General features: G+C 41.4%; 1 protein-coding gene across 2 annotated transcripts in view; it reads right to left on the bottom strand.

Moving 5' to 3' along the window:
- adamtsl3 (ADAMTS-like 3) overlaps window positions 1–19,247 on the bottom strand; it is a 315,217-nt gene that overhangs the window by 114,793 nt on the left and 181,177 nt on the right. For both annotated transcript variants that reach the window (XM_049561501.1, XM_049561507.1), the window contains exon 6: window positions 19,007–19,243. In XM_049561501.1, coding sequence (XP_049417458.1) covers window positions 19,007–19,243 — 237 coding nt within the window. The remainder of the gene's footprint in view (window positions 1–19,006; window positions 19,244–19,247) is intronic.

Below are 19,247 nucleotides of genomic sequence, written 5' to 3'. Positions count from 1 at the left end.
CTGTGGGAACATAGAGCTGTGGGAACATAGGGATGTGGGAACATAGAGCTGTGGGAACATAGGCACGCTCCCATTTAAAACAACAATGATCTGATTGGTTGAACTTAGCTCATGATAGATGGTGATAGACAGATGGTTTATCCAATCCCTGTCCAGTGTTTTCTGAAATGTGCCTGCCCCTTTCCAGTTTCCATTAAGGGCTTATCAGATGGTTTCTATTTGACAAACCTTCTGGTGCATCAGGCTACTTTATGTTCAGTGCTAATAAGCAAAAAATTAGCATGTTAGCATGCTGACCTGCTAAACTAAGACGGTAAACTTTGTAAAGGGAAGCTGAAATTCATTACGTCCAGTGTGAACAGCTCTATAGGTCAACAAGGGCGGCAAAAGGAAAAGGGCAGAGCTGCACAGAAAACCTGAAAAAGCTGCTAGCATGGTTGTAAAGTTTCTCACATTTTACAGACTAAATGATTAACTAGTTTGTTGAATAAAAAAATCTATACATTACTTAAAACTGGAAATAAGTAGTTGTTGCAGCTGCAACAGACACAAACTGTGGAGGCTTTAAATTGTATGAACATGAGTGTATCTGCACATACTATGTTGAGGACTGCTGGCCTATTCAAGCTGTTGCCCTCCCTGTAATCTTTCTCCCACTGCATGCTTTCTCTTTAAATTCAGCTAGAATAACATGAATAAAAAACACAAACAGCAAAAAAAAAAAGAAGCATCCATAATCAGTTCCATCTCAATATTTCATTTCAGGTCACAGGATGCTCGTGTGCAGTCTCGAGCAATACAAATGCATGACAAATTAAGAAGGATTTCAACATTACTGTGCAGGCAGTGTTTCCAAAATCCCCATGAGGTGCAATAGGTAGAGAGGTAGCAGCATATTTAAATACGGCTTCCTGGGTTTCAAAAACAACTGCATGGTTTTAAATTTATGATTAAATAATTAGAAAAAAGGGTTTTTGTGGAGAGCAAAGAATGTTCGTCCCTGACTACAGCCTGCACAAACCAACAATGATGGCACGTAAAAGATAATAATGACATGTCTAAATGGTAAAGTGAATTTTTTTGGTAAGCTATGGCATCCACAGACATATTAATAAGACCGTTTTTATGGTGTTGTATTTCAAGCTGTCAGTGCTCTACTCACTCTTTTGCTGCCTTCCCTGCTGCTTCTGCTGCGCCTCACCTTCATCTTAGCACCCACCTGTAGGCTCCGACTCTACGCCCCCGTACAGGGCGGAAGACATTATCATAACCCTTCACTTCCTGCTGAGCTTGATGCTATCTTGTGGGTAATGACTAAGCCCCCAATCGTCTACATATTCTACATTTCCATAATGATGAATTTCACATGAGTTGGCTAACTGAACTTCTATTTACATTGTTCTGACATGCAACTTCCTGTGATGAGTGAATACTGACAGTTCTCTTAAAAGTAAAGGCCACAGTTGATAAAGTGCTGTCCTTGTGCCAGTATACAAACACGGGAGGGGAATCCATTAACTGACCGAAGTATGTCGAACTACGCTACAATAGGTGGAGATATGCCCCCTTTCAGCTTATTAGTGTTGGACCTTTTTCCTGTTGACCTATTACGTCACAGACCAAACAAACGACAAACAAGTTCGCTACAGTTAGCGAGCAGCTAACTGGTACCATGGTGGACAACTTTACAGCTTTACAGCTCTGTGGAGCATGCTCAGAGCACCTTGGTCAGTTTGGGTCTGATTGACTGTATACATGCAGGAGGAATTTCACTCCCAATCAGATTATGTGGGTGTGTAAAGCCTAGTTCACATTACACGATTTTCACCGCGATTTTGACATCACAGAGGATCTTGAGAGCCACCTTGGGTCGGAGGTGAGTCGGCAGATAGTCTGCCACGACGACTCCTCATGTGTGAACGACGAGCAAGTCGCATCCTCGTCTGAGACTGGGACTGGATATATGGCATGCTAGAAAACTGGAGAAGTCTGACACGACTGACAAAGAGCATCAGCCAATGAGAGGCGGGATACGTCCCATGTCAGCACGCAGGAGGACGGATGAAATGTGAGGAGGACAAGCCGCAGGGTTGCCAGGTCCGCTTATTAGCCACGACTTTGGGCTTGTTTCTAAAGTGGAGTTGCTTATTTGGGCTTGCTCTCTAAACATCACCTTTCTCTATATATATCCATCTAGTAAGTTATTTAAACGCATGATAGTCGCTTCTTTTGGGCTTGTTTCCATAGCCCTGGTTGCTTGTTTCTCTCCCAAGATCTGGCAACACTGAGCCGGCAAGCAACAACAACAATGGCGGTGTCCACAGGATCACGGGGAGCGTGTTGTGTTTGGACCCAGGCCCTGGAGGCAGATCTGATTCAACACTGGGAAGAATATCCATGCCTTTACGATGTGTCGTCTCCAAGTTTGGTGATGTCATCGCATTATCTGGGGCTCTGTCGGCGAGAGCTCGGTGGAGAAATCTTGTGGCGTGACTGTGCACACAGGTCATAACGCAGTTGGCGAGACTCCCGCTGACAGAAACACGTCGCCAGGTATGAACACTCAAAAGATTACGATAGTCTCCGCGACGCAAAATCAGGGTGAAAATCGTGTAATGTGAACTAGGCTTTAGTCCGACTTTGAGAAATTGGATTTAGTACGAATTTTAGTAAGAGTAAAATGTTTACATCCATCCATCCATGTTCATCCGCTTACCCGATATGGTATGCTTCCATGATATGATACAGGACTATACAACAAAGTATTTAAATTTGGCCCCACTTTGAAGACCTGATAACTGAACAGTTTGAAAGGAGCCACTCTGCAATACGAGTTACTTTTGATACTTAAAGTACTGATGATACTTTTGTACTTTTACTTAAGTAACATTTGAATTCAGAGTCTTAATTGTAATGGAGTACTTTTAGACCATGGTATTTCTACTTTCACTCATGGATCTGAATATGTCTTGCACTACTGTACTCAAATACCCTGTGACATCACCATTGTGTGTGGTTACACATGCAACAAAATGACAGCAAAACACTGCTTTTCTACCTACTGTAAAGTAACTCCTTAAAATGTTTTATTGTTTTACAGTATCTGCACATCTGACATAGACACATTGTCCAATATGGACATAGTATCTCAGGTATCCTGGGCTGAATGATGACACTATATGAAACATTAAAAGTTTCTTCTCAATATTGTCTCTTCTAAATGAAGTGGGGATGACTGAATCAATATTACTCCAGACAAAGTGATATTTGATTCCAATTTAGGTGAAAATAACAGTGAAAATCAATACCCTTCCTCTTTTGTTCATCTCTTATTCATAAAGAAAATAGGTTTTTTCCACCCTGAAATATTATGTTACATAATGTGTAATCGTATAACTTCAATACTACTTACTTTGTACTGTGCACTTCTGTTGGAAAGCTGTGTGACAGAACTCAAACTGCTCGGGGCGCCAAAGATCATGATTTGGCCTAAGATACCTGGTTTCGTTGGGCACAGTCCCAGCAGGAAAAGCAGCAGTGTCTCATTTAAAAACACCTGCCTTTCATGGCGCTATCCCCGCTAATAAGTTGCTACAAAACACCCACATCCGGAGCTTAAAAACCCGATGGAAACACAATCGTGTTGCTGTTGGCGTCGCACAGTAGCCAGTAATCTGCAGCTCTGTCGCTGTCTTGCCTTGGACGCCATCCAGCATACCCTCCACCTCAAGACGACAATGTGAGCTCCATTTTAAATATCACTTTAGAAACATTGATATGATGTGTATAAAGTAAAATATAACGTACTTGTGGTTTGCAGACACGCCAGCGTTTTCTTCTGGACTGTTTTTGGTTCAGGGTAAAAAAAAGCGCAGCCAGCGTAATGGCGGATCATCTTTCCGGCAGTATTGCAGGATCTGTGTGTAAAAAGGGTCTATGCAGACACAAGCTAATGTAGATATGCTGAGGCTTGTCATGCTGGGTTACTGTGACAGGCTGACAAACCAAAGTGACACATACACACATGGACAGACAGCATGACACAGCACCGCTCCACTTTACTCCCAGGAATTGTATTATTTTCTCTTCTCCTTGTATACAGCTGGATATCATGCTGCTCTGTGCTGTATTATTAATCCATATACATGCACCAGAGGAGGGATTGGCCTCATTCCGTCACTGACAAACTTTCTGCTACACCACAGCGACCCAGCACCCCTTCCTGCGCTTCTGCCTTCATCACCAGGTGATGCTGTTTCATCCCTGCCATGCCCAGTGCCCTCTCTGCATGCCAGGACCGTCAGCAGCTGCTGTTTGAGCACACATCCATCATCTATCTCCCTTTACTGCCGACAAACGCCTGCATGTGTGTGGCCTGATTGTTGTTGTTGTTTTCAGTTTAATGAAGCAGCCTGAGTAAACCGAGTCTCTCCAGAGATTGTAATTTATTGGATTTTTACAGGCAAATTCACGTCATTCAAGTTCACCTCGTGGGCTGAGTGCTAACCAAACAGCACCAAACTGAAGAGGAGGGGGGTAACTTTTTCTAACCTGAAGGAAATGAGCTCCATTTGTGAGTTTTTGTTTTCTACCTGGGTTCTTGCCAAACAGCAAACAGCTTCCCAACACTGCAGTCTCCTAATACTGAGGCCCTGTCCACACTAATGTTGATAAATTTGAAAATAGGTCTATCCAGTGCCTGCTGCTTCAGCCTTCCTCCCACACAGTTTATACCCCTTCAGGGAACACAGAGCTTTATACTTCACTGTTTGGACAGAAAACTCATCTTTTTAAGAGAACTGTGTGATGCATGGCAGTCTGTCATATCCAACTCTCTCTCAGTTTGTTTTTCAGTATATTTGCACAAAACCATATTTTTGTCACTGACACGTTTATGTTTGTGAAAATGTCCTTGATTGACTGAAAGTTCAATACTGACAGAAAACATCAGCAAATGATTAAATCCCAACACAACTGCCAGAGTAAATGCTGGCATTGTACGCTTCTGCACAAATACATTTGCAGGTTAATATGTAGCGGATACACCATTTTTCAACAATGCTGTGGTTAAGGTGTGGTTAGGTTTAGGCACAAAAACCATTTGGTTATGGTTAGGAAAAGTTCATAAATCTTAAAATATCTGGTTTTGGTGGCACAATCCCAGCAGGAAACACAGCAATCTCTCAGTAAAAGCAAACAAACAAACAAAAAAATGCTTTTTGTGGCATTGTCATGGCAGGAAATGGAGTGATGTCCTGTCTGTGAAGATTCTGAGTCATCCAGGTCATGGATAGGTGAGTGCTATATCGTAGGCAACTGGACTTGTCTGAGTTTCTTGAAGACGTTATGCCTCTCATCCAAGAGGCGTCTTCAGACAGTGGTGTCTTGTTAAACCACTTTTTGCTGCACTATTCCAGCAGGAAACGCAGCGAAGTCAGGGTATAAAACATCCACTTCTCTAGGCATTATTCCAGCAGGAAACACAGCGATGTCTCGGTAAATAACAACCTCCTTCCGTTGCATTATTCCAGTAGGAAATGCAGTGATGTCTTATTAAAAAGCAACTGCTTTTTGTGGCCCTATCCCGGTGGGAAATGCAGCAAAGTCAGGGTAAAAACAACCACTTTTGTAGGCATTATTCCAGCAGGAAACTCGGTGATGTCAAGGCAAATAACAACCTCCTTCCGTCGTATAACCCGTCAGGAAATGCAGTGATGTCTCAGTAAAAAACATCTGCTTTTTGTTACATTATTCTGTAAAGAATATGCAGTGATGTCTCTGACGTGAAAACAGCAACGGATCACTAAAACACACCCACGCCTTTGGTGGCTAAAACGCCACTGGAAGACTCAGCGATGACTTACTAAAAACAACCAGTTTTGTTGGTTTCAAACTAGGGATGTCACGATCACTTGATTTCACTATTAACCGCAATTTTAAACACCACGGTTAATTATTCGTAAAGATTCCTCAACACCGTCACTCTCCAACGATTATGCCGTGACGTGGAACCATATACAGTAGGTCAGCGCAACTTGCACAGAACGAAAACAAAGTTACACAAGCGGTGTCTCCAAATGATGAAGTATGGATGAAGAAGACTTATTCCCCCCCAAAAAACGGATAAAGTCAGCCGTGTGGGATCATTTTGGCTATCGCAAAATGACCAAGGGGTCATTGTTGACGACGGCTTTCCAGTTTGTAAAACATGCCGCAAAAAAGTCGCGGCCAAAGGATCAAACACGAGCAACATGATACAACACCTGCGGGACAACCACCCGGCTTTACATTCGCAAGTAAAGGTAAATGCACAATAACTGGGTTAAAATACGTCATTCTCAATTTATCTAATGTAACACTGAATTAAAAAATTATATGTTAGCATGTCATTTGCAATTAATGGCGTAGTGGTATGATACAAGCTGGGCTTACAGTGCAACGTGACAAGCTAAGGCTCGTCTCAATGGATAATTTTGCAGTTTGTGTGCACACAGCGTGAGGTTGTAATGGTTTTGGGTCCGTGTAGCTCTTTGGAGTGAGACAACAGGCAGAAACTCACGTCCACACGAGTGCGGGATTTCACAAATGCTCGTCGTTTATTTTTTACATCAACTTAAAAACACTTTACCAAGCCCGGTTGTACGGCTACTATATTTTCATACATGAACAAAATAGTCGCCACACGTACTTATAACCATCACTTTTGTGTTGAGAGATAAAAGAAAAAGCAGGAGCACATGGAAATAAATGAAACTTAAAGATCTATCAGGAGTGTTCATGTGATTTTACACATTTATAGTGTGAAATTAATTAATTAGAAATGTTGATATTAGGGATAGCATGGTATCAAAATTTCACTGTGATTATCGTTGCCAAAAGACCTCATGATAACAATACTATCTCAGTATCTATGGAAATTTGAAAATACTAATAATGCTATCATTCAAATTCATATTTTAATTTATTAGTTGTGCGTTTTGTCTCTTTTTTGCTAAATGAATTTCAATCCAATTACGAGTGTAAGCAGGCAGAGAAGGTGACGAAACAAGAAGGGAAAGAAAGAAATGATTTAAGAGGTGCTGTAATATATACACAATATCATCATGTGTATGATTAATATATCAATACTATCTTTTTAAAATATCACGGTTGTCATCAACACCACTCTATCACAGCAAACCTTGTTGATATGATACATATGAAACGTCCAAATGTAATGTTTCCATGGTTTACTGAAATGTACAATGCCAACATTTTCTTCTGTTGACTGTAAATTTTAACAAAATCCATTCACACGTCCCGCTGAGAGGTTTGCTCTGTTGTCATGGAGATAGCTCAGTGCTCAGTTGTCACCACACTGATATAATAACAGGTTTTGTATATGGGAGGAGATGCTAACCCACGCACGCCTTTCTTCAAAGATGGTCTCCAGTGGCAGATCTGCTCGATGACCTCTGACCTCCTCCCAGTGGATGCTGTGCCTGATTTTGGTCTGGAGTTCACAGACAGCTGATATTGTGTGTTCCTGTTGCCTATTTAGCCTCTTCTCCAGGGTGCATGTTGTTTTACTGTTGTTTCCCCCACAGCTGTTTCAAGTGATGTCATAATGAAGTCATACACCACCCCAGTCTTCCTCTCAGGGGGTCTTATCTTGAGGGCGTACCAGCAGAGCAGTGTTAATTTTGGCACCTGAGTTCTTCCATGACAAATTAGCAATCTCAGACATCTCCACCAATTTTGATACAGGCCGTCAGAAACCCTTCCAAGTCAAACCCTACTTGTTTTTTCCAAAATATTTGCCTTTATTGGACAGAGTGAAGTGGAGAGCAGGGGTGTGACGGTCCACAGGAATCATGGTTTGGTGCAAAACAGCAGAAAAAAACAAAATGCATTGGGATATGTTTCTTTAATTTTGAACAGACAGCAGAGCTTATGCCTCTGTTTTTGTTTTTGTGTCTCGGGCACTTTGGGCCTAGAAAAGCATTTCACAAACAAAATGTATTATTATTCATTATTGTTAAGGACTCAGTTATGTCTGTTGTTTCTTAGGAGCAGTAAGAACTTCATTTGAAAATCATTTTCTGCTCCTTCAAGGTGCACCTTTTCCATTATTCAAACTAAATATTAGAAATTATTCCACCTTAGGCACCCCATGGCGTTTCCTGGAAGCAGAGTAATATCAATGACAATAACTTATCCTGTTCGGCATTCAAAATAGGACTGGGAGATGGGAGACTCTCTGTTGGTATTGTACTTTTTAGTGTGCAGCTGAGAAAATCCAAGAAATAAATCAGGCTGTAAGTGACTGAGCTCGGGGTGTATTTATGAGGATTAGGAGCATGTAATGCTGTGTAGATTCACTGGTGCGTGCCATAATGCTACAGAATGTCAGATCACTGCATCTAAGAAAAGTTAATATTGGGAAAACTTAAACAACTTTTCGTCCGACTTCAACTAACAGACTTTTACACGGATCAAAGGGAAGGGATGTTTAATTATTCCAAAAAAAACAAAAAAAAAAACAGCATTAAAAATCCCTACAAATACAGACTGATAATCAGAGTGAGCTGCCATTTTGTTTCACTTCTTTCATTCAGCCATTGACTTTATGTTATCTGATTTTTTGTTGGCAGTTGGCAGGGGGATTATTTTGTTTCGATTTGTCCTAATCAATAGCGAGTGTTGGATCCATTCCACCGTGGTCATTAGTCATTTGACAGAGAATCTGCATTATAAGTTGTTAAGAAAACTCCCTTTTTGAAGTTCATATTTTTCATGAATCCAGTTCTTAATCCAGCACATTCTCATTCCCAACACGTCAAATACTGACACTTCTACCACGTCAATGTAGGGCAACTAGTATTACCCCTTTTCGACAGTCATGAGCTGGCTTGGTTTGGTTTGGTTTGGTTTGGTTTGGTTTGGGCCATCAGACTAGCACAGCAGGATTTGCATTTCCATTACAACAGTGCTACCTTCTTGAAGGTGTGTCTTTAACTGATGACAGCTTGTGTTGAGTGATGATGTTTAAAAGCAGCGGGCTGATCCATGGCTAAAGTCTCGTATTATTTTTGCTGCATGTGTTTTTCCACAGCAGGGCAGGTAAAAGGAGTTTACCTCTCTTCACAATAAAACCGTTATTTTGTTATGTAAAAATTTTTATTGTGATGCTGCAAAATAAGGAAATGTTGAGTTTTCGAGCAGCAACTTCACACAAATTATTGAAAGAAAAGTCAGAATGCAGGAGAGAAACTAAACTCCAAACTACAGAGATTCAGTCTGAAGTGACAGAAGTACCGAGAGCTGAACACACAGAGACTTATAACTTTCTCCCTGGTCTCCTGCAGACAGAGCTGAGGAGAGTCTAACAACACGCGTCTTGTTTGAGGGGGAGAAGTGAAGTCCGTGCGGGTTTGCTGCGGTCAGCGAGACGTCACCGCGAGCCCCTTGAGGGCGGGTGGCCTGGCTTTTGGACCTACCCTGGAGGAGATCCATCTCTGGCACAGCTCGGTGTGGCACAGTGCGTCTAAACTGATAATGGAAACACAAATCGCTGCGACACGGCTTAACTCTGCGTGGCCAAAAGTGGCAGTGGAAAGGGCGCATATAATGTTTTAAGTATCCCTCCAGCCTCCATTTTGGACATTCAGGGATGGTGTGTCAATTTACGCTAGTTACATGCAATGTGTCTTTTCAAAATCAACTTACGCTGTCACATGAGATGTATAGTTTCTGCTTGTTAAAAGCAAAAAGTTTCTTTTCAAAATAATCCTAGAATGTCGGTAGAGAAATGAAGTTTTAAAGCTTACCTTAGATTTGGGCAACAAAAGCACGTGATTAGGTTTCAAATAACATTCTATGCACACCTTGGTATTAGAGTATCTTAAATGACTTCTAGTTTCAAACGGGAAACAAAAAGCAGTCTTATGGGTGAAAATTCAGTTTGTTGATCCCCCCACCCTTTGGACTTTCTTGCTCTTTACATTGCGGTAGTTGCTAAAAGTGTCATAAAGAGCTGCTGCCTGGTGTGTCTCATACCGCCACTAAGGGGAACTTTGGTGCATCATTATTTGACACCGAGGAGCACCGACCAAGAGTCAGTATTTGACAAGTTGGGAGTGAGACAGGTATCCTCACTCCTTGCTCCTAAGAGCTGAAATAAGAGCTTTGGGACGGCCTTCAAGATGGAGCACCAGTTCAAGTGAGGATAGAGGAGAAAGGGAATATCACGCAAGAGACCTGGGACGCACCCAGGGTTGCTTAATCCCACCTAAAAAGCTCTGATTGGTCAGTTTTTTCTTCAACTGGTGGAAATAGTTGTAACCTGGGAGAACACTTAATTGATTCACTAAACAAACGTGGGCATTAATCCAAAGGTCTGGAATCACTAAACACTCTGGTATGATCTCCTTACAACGCTGTCTCCACATCTGCAAAATGAAGCAAAGCCGTCAAAGCTATTTGCATACAGTCTATACTATGATTTATTTAAGCAGCCCCATGTGCTTAAAGTATTGCGTCAATGCTTTGCTTGATTCTGGGTTTGTTGCCTCGCAGCTCTCTTATTGAACTGAAGTGTACAGTACATGTTTGAGATGCCTTAATGATGCCACCAATTCTCCTGCAGTATCTGCGTCTGATCACCTGTCACAGATGTTTACTCATACATTAGTGGATCATCTCAGAAGGGAACAGTCAAGTCAAACACTCTCCAGCCTTTCAATAAACAAGGCTTCATAGTTAGAGAAAAACTCGACACAGACGCAGAGTGAAACAGACGGTGGTACGTCAGTGGTGGGACATTAGTCTGTGAGATCAGTGAGAACATAGTTTTGGAAATACTGGCCTCAAAACTATAGTAGGATAAAACGGTTGTTGTTTTTTGGCCAGGATATGTTTAATCTAGCTTGGCAGAAAGACTTGAAGCAGGAGGAAACTGTTAGCTCAGCTCAGTCAAGAAGTGGGAAAAAGAGTTAATTGACAAAGTAGTGTTTTTTGTTCTGTTAAGAGTTGGGATTGTGCTCAATAATAAGGGTGACTGTCATTAAACAGATTTAACACCAACTGCTCCTTGAACCACAGTGTCACACTTTGTATTTCTACATGGATTCAATTCAGTGTCATTTTGTTGATGAAAACTATGATGAAAATTTTTCATGAGGTTGCCGCTTGGGTGTGGGTTATAGACCCTTTTAGGGCCGATGTCACAATGACATCAGTTTATTAGCTGTAGGCAAAACCTGCCTCTCCCCCACAGGGCTGTAGGCTCCATAGGAGTGTTAAAATGTGTTTGTCTTGTTGTGTTATTGGGAGCCAGAATAGAAGGAGTCATGGCTCAAAACCAGCCGCCACTGCCCGTCAACAAAAACAAAGACAACTATGGTTAAATGTGATAAAACCAAAGGACTGGACGGAGGCCATCATCAAAAATGCTCACATGTGCAGCGCACACTTCATATCAGGTTAGGGAAAAAGTATTTCCTGTTGTAGGGATGAATAAGGTTATGTGTATTAAGGGTTATCATGTCTACCTCATCAGAAACTGGGGAGGGATTAAGAGGAAGATTGGATTTCTCTGCAACGCTAACCTTTTAGCACATTAGCTAACGTTAGCTTCCATAGCAAAACAAACAAGTGTGGTCCTCCTTTGTAAGATTGGCTTCCTGTGACATCATCCATCCACTGAGTGAGAGCATACGGGTCGGCCAGTCTGGTCCCGTTGGTCAGTGTTTACTTATTCAAGTAACACTGGCGGTCCCGGAGAGTGAGTGACCTGACATGGTGCGTTGATAAATTCAGTCTGACGCTGAACCAACGGTTTAGTTAATCACACATTCAATCCGCCCGGCGCTCTTGCGATCATTCAGCATTTTAGTATTTCTTCTTCTTCTTTTAATGATCTTAGGTTTGTTAGGAGACTCCCGAGGAACGGACATGGAGAGTCAAAGTCATGACAACATGTCTAAGCCATCCTCTGTAACTCAATGCAATCTCTTATTAAGCTGTATTGTGCATGATCAGCCTTTCTGAGAATATTAAGCATGTTCGTGAAGTTTACTTTCCATGCACCAAAACAAACAGATGCTGAAGCCTTTGTGATCTTAAGGAATGAAACAAATACTTTGTGAGCATATGAAAAACTTTGTCAGGAGCTGGCAATGTGGTGAGACAGTATGCAGGACTTCAACTTCTCTCTTAAGTTCTCTATGTTTTTATTTATTCAAAACAGCTACACAAACAATCGCCTTTTGTTTCAGACATACGCCGCTTAATCCTGTCTTACACCTCATAGTTTTTTCATTAGTTTACTTTTAATGCTTCGTGATGGTCTGAATGCTACAACAAAGGTTATCCAGCCTGAGAAAGAACATCTTGCAGACATAAAAGCCTGCACGCACTGCATACACACACACACACACACACACACTGGAGTGTATTACATAAACAGCACAGTTGCATTACAGCTCATTTTGTTAATGGCGTATGACTGGGGTTTGGCACTGTGACCGCAGACACTGATATGTGATGCTGATACTGAGACACTACATGTAAACACTGGATATTTTTACTTCTGGAGCAGAGTCCATCACTGCTCCATTACCCCTCAGCTACTTGACATTATTTGTGTATTTCTTAAACATAATTTACAGCGTTGAGTAAAAAGCCAAGCGGTCTGAGATCTACTTTCCTGTGAATGAAAATGCCTGTGCTATTACAGCCTTGTTTTTCAGAATGACAACTGTAGATGGGGAAAGGTGTAAGCCGCTTACGACTCCTGTATTAAGGTATCATTAGAGGATATTGTGCAATTTCAGATGTCAAACTGTAAAAGCATCTGCCTTTTCTACTGAAGGAGGTGCAGTGTGAGCGGCTGCTATATGATGTACACAGCTGGATTTGCATAAGCAGGGCATGTGGTTAATGGATCTGGTGAGGATGCTATCAACTTGGCTGTTGTTGGGGAAGCAGAAGAGAGATAACCCCTTTCTCTCCCCACAATTCACTCTGTTGTTTACTCCTCTGCTCCCTGTCTCCTCAGAACTTTCTACTTTTTATTCTCACTGTTTTGCCGGAGCTCGTCATTCCCTTTAGGTATTATCCTCAACTTCTTTCATTTCATCACGTCTATTCAAAGCAGCTGAGTTTCCACCAATATTTTTTGGCGTGTTGATAAAAAAAAGAAAAAAAGAAGAGGTTTTCGTAGGCTACATTTTCCTTAATATCAGACAGGAAATGTAACTCTTTGATGTTTTTTTCATCTTATTGGGAGCATCTTTTCTGTTGTGATATTGTACTGGCATTGTGCAGATGAGGGATATTAGTTATGTATTCCAATTAAACTGTAACGATTTATTTTTAAGAAAAAAAAAACACAAAAAGATGTGAAACACAAAAGGCCATCTTATATAGTGTTCACACCAGACCCAATTCAAATTTTTTATGTTGCGTTATTCGCATGAATTTGAACACTACAATATTTTGTATTGACTCGCTTCAAACTTCGTAATTGCCGAATCGATGAGTGACATCTGCCTGTATGATTGGCTATCGTGGCGTGAATTAGTTGCTGAAGTGCAGATATTTTTACTCTCATGAATAAGCATATGACGTAAAATCATGCTGCGCACTTAATTTGCGTATTTTGCTGCATTCATGTCGCATTATTTGCATGAGTTCGAAAGCTACAATATTTTGTGTTGACTTGCTTCACATACGGGACTAACTGGCATTATATGCGTGTGAAATCTAATAGGTCTTCGACGTCTCAATGCTGATTGGCTATCTCGGCGTGAATTGGCCACTGAAGTTCAGACTTTTTTACTCTCATGGAAAAAGCGTATGGTACAAAATCACGCTACTCGCTTCATCCACGTTACTTAATTCTGATATTTCACTTCATTTGTGTCACGCTAATCGCATGAGTTTGAACGCTACAATATTTTGTGTTGACTCGCACCATACGCGTGCGAAATTGCTCAATCAGTGAATGAACTTCCACCGGTACGCCCTCACGCGAATATGTATGATACACAATTGAGCTACTCGTTTCATTTGCATATTTCATGTCATTCTGTCATGCCGCCCGGCTGAATTTCGCATCTAATCGCGTCTTTACATTGACTTCAAATGTAATTCACTTGCGTGAACTGTTTTATTCATGTGTTGTGAACACAACATTGGTCTGGTGCTCAGTTGAGTGCTCATGCTTTTCTGTAGGGGGATGCGGAAAAGAAAGCCAGTGAGACTTTTCCACTGGATTTTGGATTATTACAGAAAATAAACTGTGTGGCAAACGAGGCTATAAAGTTGTGTTCAATTCTTATTCAGCCACAAACAAGTGGGGTATTTACTAACATATGTTATGTCGCAGAATAAAATCTCAAAGTCTTTTCAGCTTGTGTTAACCACAAACCTTATTTCAGGCATCTAACCAAAAAAAAAAAACATTGACTTTGAGATGAAGGAACTGGGAGTGGTAAAATTTGAACTCATTACTTTAATGTTTTGTGATGTAAATGTTTTGCCTTTTATGTTATTGTCTGTTGGCTTTAATGACAGACAGCCGCTTTAGCATGCACAAACATAGTGCCCACATACATAGGCGACCTGGAGGGAGATCAAAGGGTGGGCCCAGCATTTCCGCAGCAGTGCTGTTGGGTCTGGAGGGTGTTACTAGCGATAATTGCCAAATGACTGGTGCCAAAGATGCTCTATACCAGTTTATCAAAGGTCTCCGCTAGCTAGCCTTAGCTCCCACCAGACACAATTGGTGTACAGTAAACCGACGAGTGGCAAGATTACCTTACAGAGCAACAAGTGTAACTGGTCAAAAATGTTCTTGCCGATTATCCAAATAACTGATTAACTGTTAACCAATGACATCCCTAGTGCAGATACATGTAGTGCCGTTGTATGCTATGAAAGTGAGTCGTCACGAGTAGCAAATAAGATGACTGTATGATCAGTGTCCATGTTAAAATGTTTCCCTATTCCATTTTCCATGATACAAATGCAGTCACAGCTGGTGATAGATCTGTTTTTGCTGGATAAACAACACTTAACCAGCGGCAAAGTGTGTTTTTAACTGTCAGTTAGAAAAATGTTTGTTGACCATAACCTCCCACGAGTGTTAGACCAACTGTGTAAAGGTCAGGGTAATGTGGCTATTAGCTGAAGTACTAAAAAACTGCCAGGTGAGATTTATTATTGTCCAAACTGACATTAAAAAACATAATAAAAAACAACAAGCTGTCCAAAACTCATCAACTTTTCTTTTCCACTTCAACAAAGCTGATGAAAATGCATCTTAATTCACCTGACAGTCAGACAGGAACACTCAGTAGCTCATAATAGGTTTCTACTACACTGCTGCTTTCTGCTACATCACCTTTGTGTCAAAGAATACATAGCTACTGTATTAAGAGTATTAACGGAAATGGGTTTGTCAGGTGTGACACATGTGCTCCTCCTTCTGTCAGGCACTCACAAACAGCCTCTAATCAAGCAGGCAGCCTGGGAGTGGAAGCGATACACAGTAAATCCCTCTCTGTGCGCCCTAAAACAAAGCTCAGCTAAATATAGAGTCTCCAACATGATTATGACACTGCAGGGACCAAAGTTTCCAAGTCCCAGCTCACCCTTTAAGTTCATGATGGCCCATTACCAGAACATATTATTGGCTACAAAGAGAGCAGCAATGTGGATACTCTAAACAGTGATGTGTCTAACAGTGGATGTTACATAAAGCAAGACAAACAAGCACAGAATATGACCGAGAACTGAGAGCATCAGTGTTTTGTGCAAATGGCCAAATCAACTTCTTTATGTTCAAGTGAGCCTGAAGAACATTTTGGCAGTGTATGTTTCTGCAAACCATGAATATGTTACATTTGCACATTTTATACGTATCATATCAAAGTTTCTGAAGTGACGAAGTATATGAGCGAACTTTGTCATCTGGAAGTGGAGAGGATGGCAGCGACAGTGTGTCACCTCGGTAAGACGCCTGCCAATCTACAGACAGCTGCAGACCACTCCTCCAGGTGAACAAACACTTGCTGGTACTTGCTGTGTTTGAAGCTGATTTTTAGGCACCAAATGTGGGTGTTTTGTAGTGCCTCCCTACTGTGTTTCCATGGCTGTAATAGTTATGACTCTTGTCCGTCAAGGTGAGGGAGGAGGTCAGGTGACATGGCCATACCCACCGGAATGATTAACAGCAAAGGCATTGCATAATGCCGATATTAACACCTTTCTCATCTGATCATGGTCATTGTGTGTGTGTGTGTGTGTGTGTGTGTGTGTGTGTGTGTGGGTAGTGAAGTGGACGATCTTGTCATTACTACAAAATCTTTCCTCAACATGGTGGTTCTTTGATTATCTCAACAATTTGAGGAAACAGGCAGCTGAATTCATGCGAAGCCTGTTAGAGGAAACTAAAGAGTTAGCAAGCGCACTGTATGTGCTCCAGTGCTTTTCGTCTACAGACATCATCAATATCTCCTGTGTGATTGTGCTCTGTTAAACAGCAGACATCCATCATGATGCTGGCTAGGTCATTTCACTTGACTAGCATGCCGGCTAATGCTAATTATATCTATCCAATGGTAGACTAATAAACTTTAAACTAAAGTTGAAGTACTTTGTGTTTGCAGTTTGTGTAAAGGGTTGAAATTCATGTTAAAATGATTTACCTCTACGTGGTTTCATTTTCATTGCAAGACTATGTTATGAAAAATCTTAGGCATTTTAAAACTTTATCTTTCAATAAAAAAATGTTTTTGTAGGAGGAAGTGTTTACGCTGTAAGGTCTTGACAAAAATACTGGTGTTGGCACCAGAACTCAGGTATCATATTGGCACCATATTGAAAAGTTTGAAATGATACAACTGTATATATAATAAAAACAGTTTTTTTCAGTATCTATAATTAATCTTAAATAGATGATACAGGTGTATAACCAACCTGGTCTCACTCCAAAATCATCAAAAACTGGAGCTTTGCCCATGACTTCCAGCGTTAGACACAGGCGATAAAAGCTGTCCTTTCACCTCGGCATCATATGTTGCCAGTCGGGCCAGTTGAAGGAAAAAACATAAATTCAAGGTGTTGTACCAATGTAGTGTAGCAGTTTCAAAAGAGACTGTATGTAAAGTGTACATTTCCTGTGAAAATAGACGTGTATTTTGAAAACAGACAATGCATGTAACAGGCTGAAGTTGACACAGCCAGTGTACCCAGGGCACCTTGCACGTTATATCTCTGCGTGGAAAGTCCATGACCAAACACTAGGGCCGTAACGGTACATGTATTTGTGTCGAACCGTTCGGTACGCGACAAGTGGCAAGTGAGCCTGACGAACCTGAAGACCCACCCGCAAAACCTTAAGTCCTCCATTTGAGAACACTTTGGTTTCAGGGTAAAATACAAAGATGGAAATAAACAAGTTGACAAGACAAAAGCAGTGTGCCGACACTGCAGAACAGCGGTCGGGTATGTACTTGGAAACACGTCTAACATGCTAACACATCTAAAGCGACACCACTCGAGTTTGAACGTTAACCGGCACAACTAGAAAAAGCAATCTGGTGCAAACTACGATATCGTCATCATTTAAAAAGAAAAAGCGTTTCCCTGACCGTCGTGCTAAAGAAATAACCAACGCCACTGGAGTTGAGTAAAATTGTTTAAGCTGCACTTTAGATATAAGCATGTTTTGTTTACTTGTTTACACTTTACCAAAGTGGGAAAGCTAAGTAAGTTCCTAGTAAAACTGAATCTGAGCAGGCTTTAAAGCTGACCAGCTGCACTATACTTTTTATTTTATTTGAGTAAAACTGTTTAAGCAGAAATTTATATTTCTATTTTCATTCAAACAATGTGAAAAAGCAGGATTTTATATATATTTGTTTCATTCAGAAATTGTGTAAAAAGAGTTAACTGCTGTGGTGGTATGTTTTGATAAGGTTACCGATAAGTAAAAGATATTTAATAGTTGCCTATTTTTTTCCATTACTGTACCGAAAAAACCGAACCGTGACTTGTGTACCGAGGTACCTACCAAACCGTGATTTTTGTGTGCCGTTACACCCCTACCACACAGTGATATGTGACGAGATCGGAGTGAGAATGTGTTGCTATAACAGTAAACCCAGTATTCATGCCTGTCATTTGGTTCAGTTGGTCTCCACCAAATAAATAATAATATCTGTTGTTGCTTTTGAGTTCTGATTAATTTCATGTTCACACTGATTTAGACCTGTGAAGGCTCAGCAGTGTACCATTGGGGTCCATGTCATTGGTTCGACATCCCATTAGTCCAACTGTCCGCAGTGCTGAACGGCTCGCGGCGGGCGTATGGTGCGCGGCGACCGGCTTGAGGCAGAGCAGGCTCACGGCTTATGTGTTTGTCACTTTCTTTTTCATTTTAACCCACACCATGATCTTTTCCTGACCCTAACCAAGTGGTTATTGTGCCTAAACCTAACCAGACCTTAACCACAGGGCATCATGATGATTTCGGAACGGACTTCGGAACAATGAGTTTAATATGGTCGGAACAATGGGATGTCGAACCAATGGGCAGTTCCCTACCATTGCATATCTAGAAAGTGTGTTAAGGCTCTCTCATTGACTTTCTGCCATTAAAAGATTGTGACCAGCAGTAGTTGTAATTCTGCATCTTTGTACACCAGCTCAGGAAAAACACAAAACCTACAAATTAGGGTTCAGTAATATTAAATATGAGAATGATGAAGAATTACGGAGACATCAAAAATACAAATAAAACTAAAGGAGCTGCGAAGAACAAGTTTTACACGTGTACACACTGTACAAGTATTAAAACTACATATTAAATATGAGCCAAGCCGTACAGGCTGCACATCAGCCGCAGTCACAGAGCTGCTCCCATGTTTGTTATGATGTCATGTCTTACCACTGATACAAAGCTAACCATTTAGGTATCTAATCACATCAGAGGTGGATGACACTGATAATCCCTTACCTGACACACTCCGCTGATGCACATGTCAAAAGCATCCGCCCGGCATCGCGTCCCGTCCAGCACCTTGGGCGCCAGTTCAACAGTGAGACTTCTCCCTTTGGCCTGGCAGCGCAGAGCGCAGGGTGCTGAGGGGTCATAAGGTGATGGGATCCACTCATGGGTGACACCCTGGTACTTGATGTCATTGTGAGCTGAACACTGCTGGGACCGGAAGTCACCCGACTCTGCTGGGCAGTCCTGA

The sequence above is a fragment of the Epinephelus fuscoguttatus genome, linkage group LG2 (assembly GCF_011397635.1).
Source record: "Epinephelus fuscoguttatus linkage group LG2, E.fuscoguttatus.final_Chr_v1".
In the NCBI taxonomy this organism is placed as follows: Eukaryota; Metazoa; Chordata; class Actinopteri; order Perciformes; family Serranidae; genus Epinephelus; species Epinephelus fuscoguttatus.
This window is presented reverse-complemented; position numbering and strand designations above follow the sequence as displayed.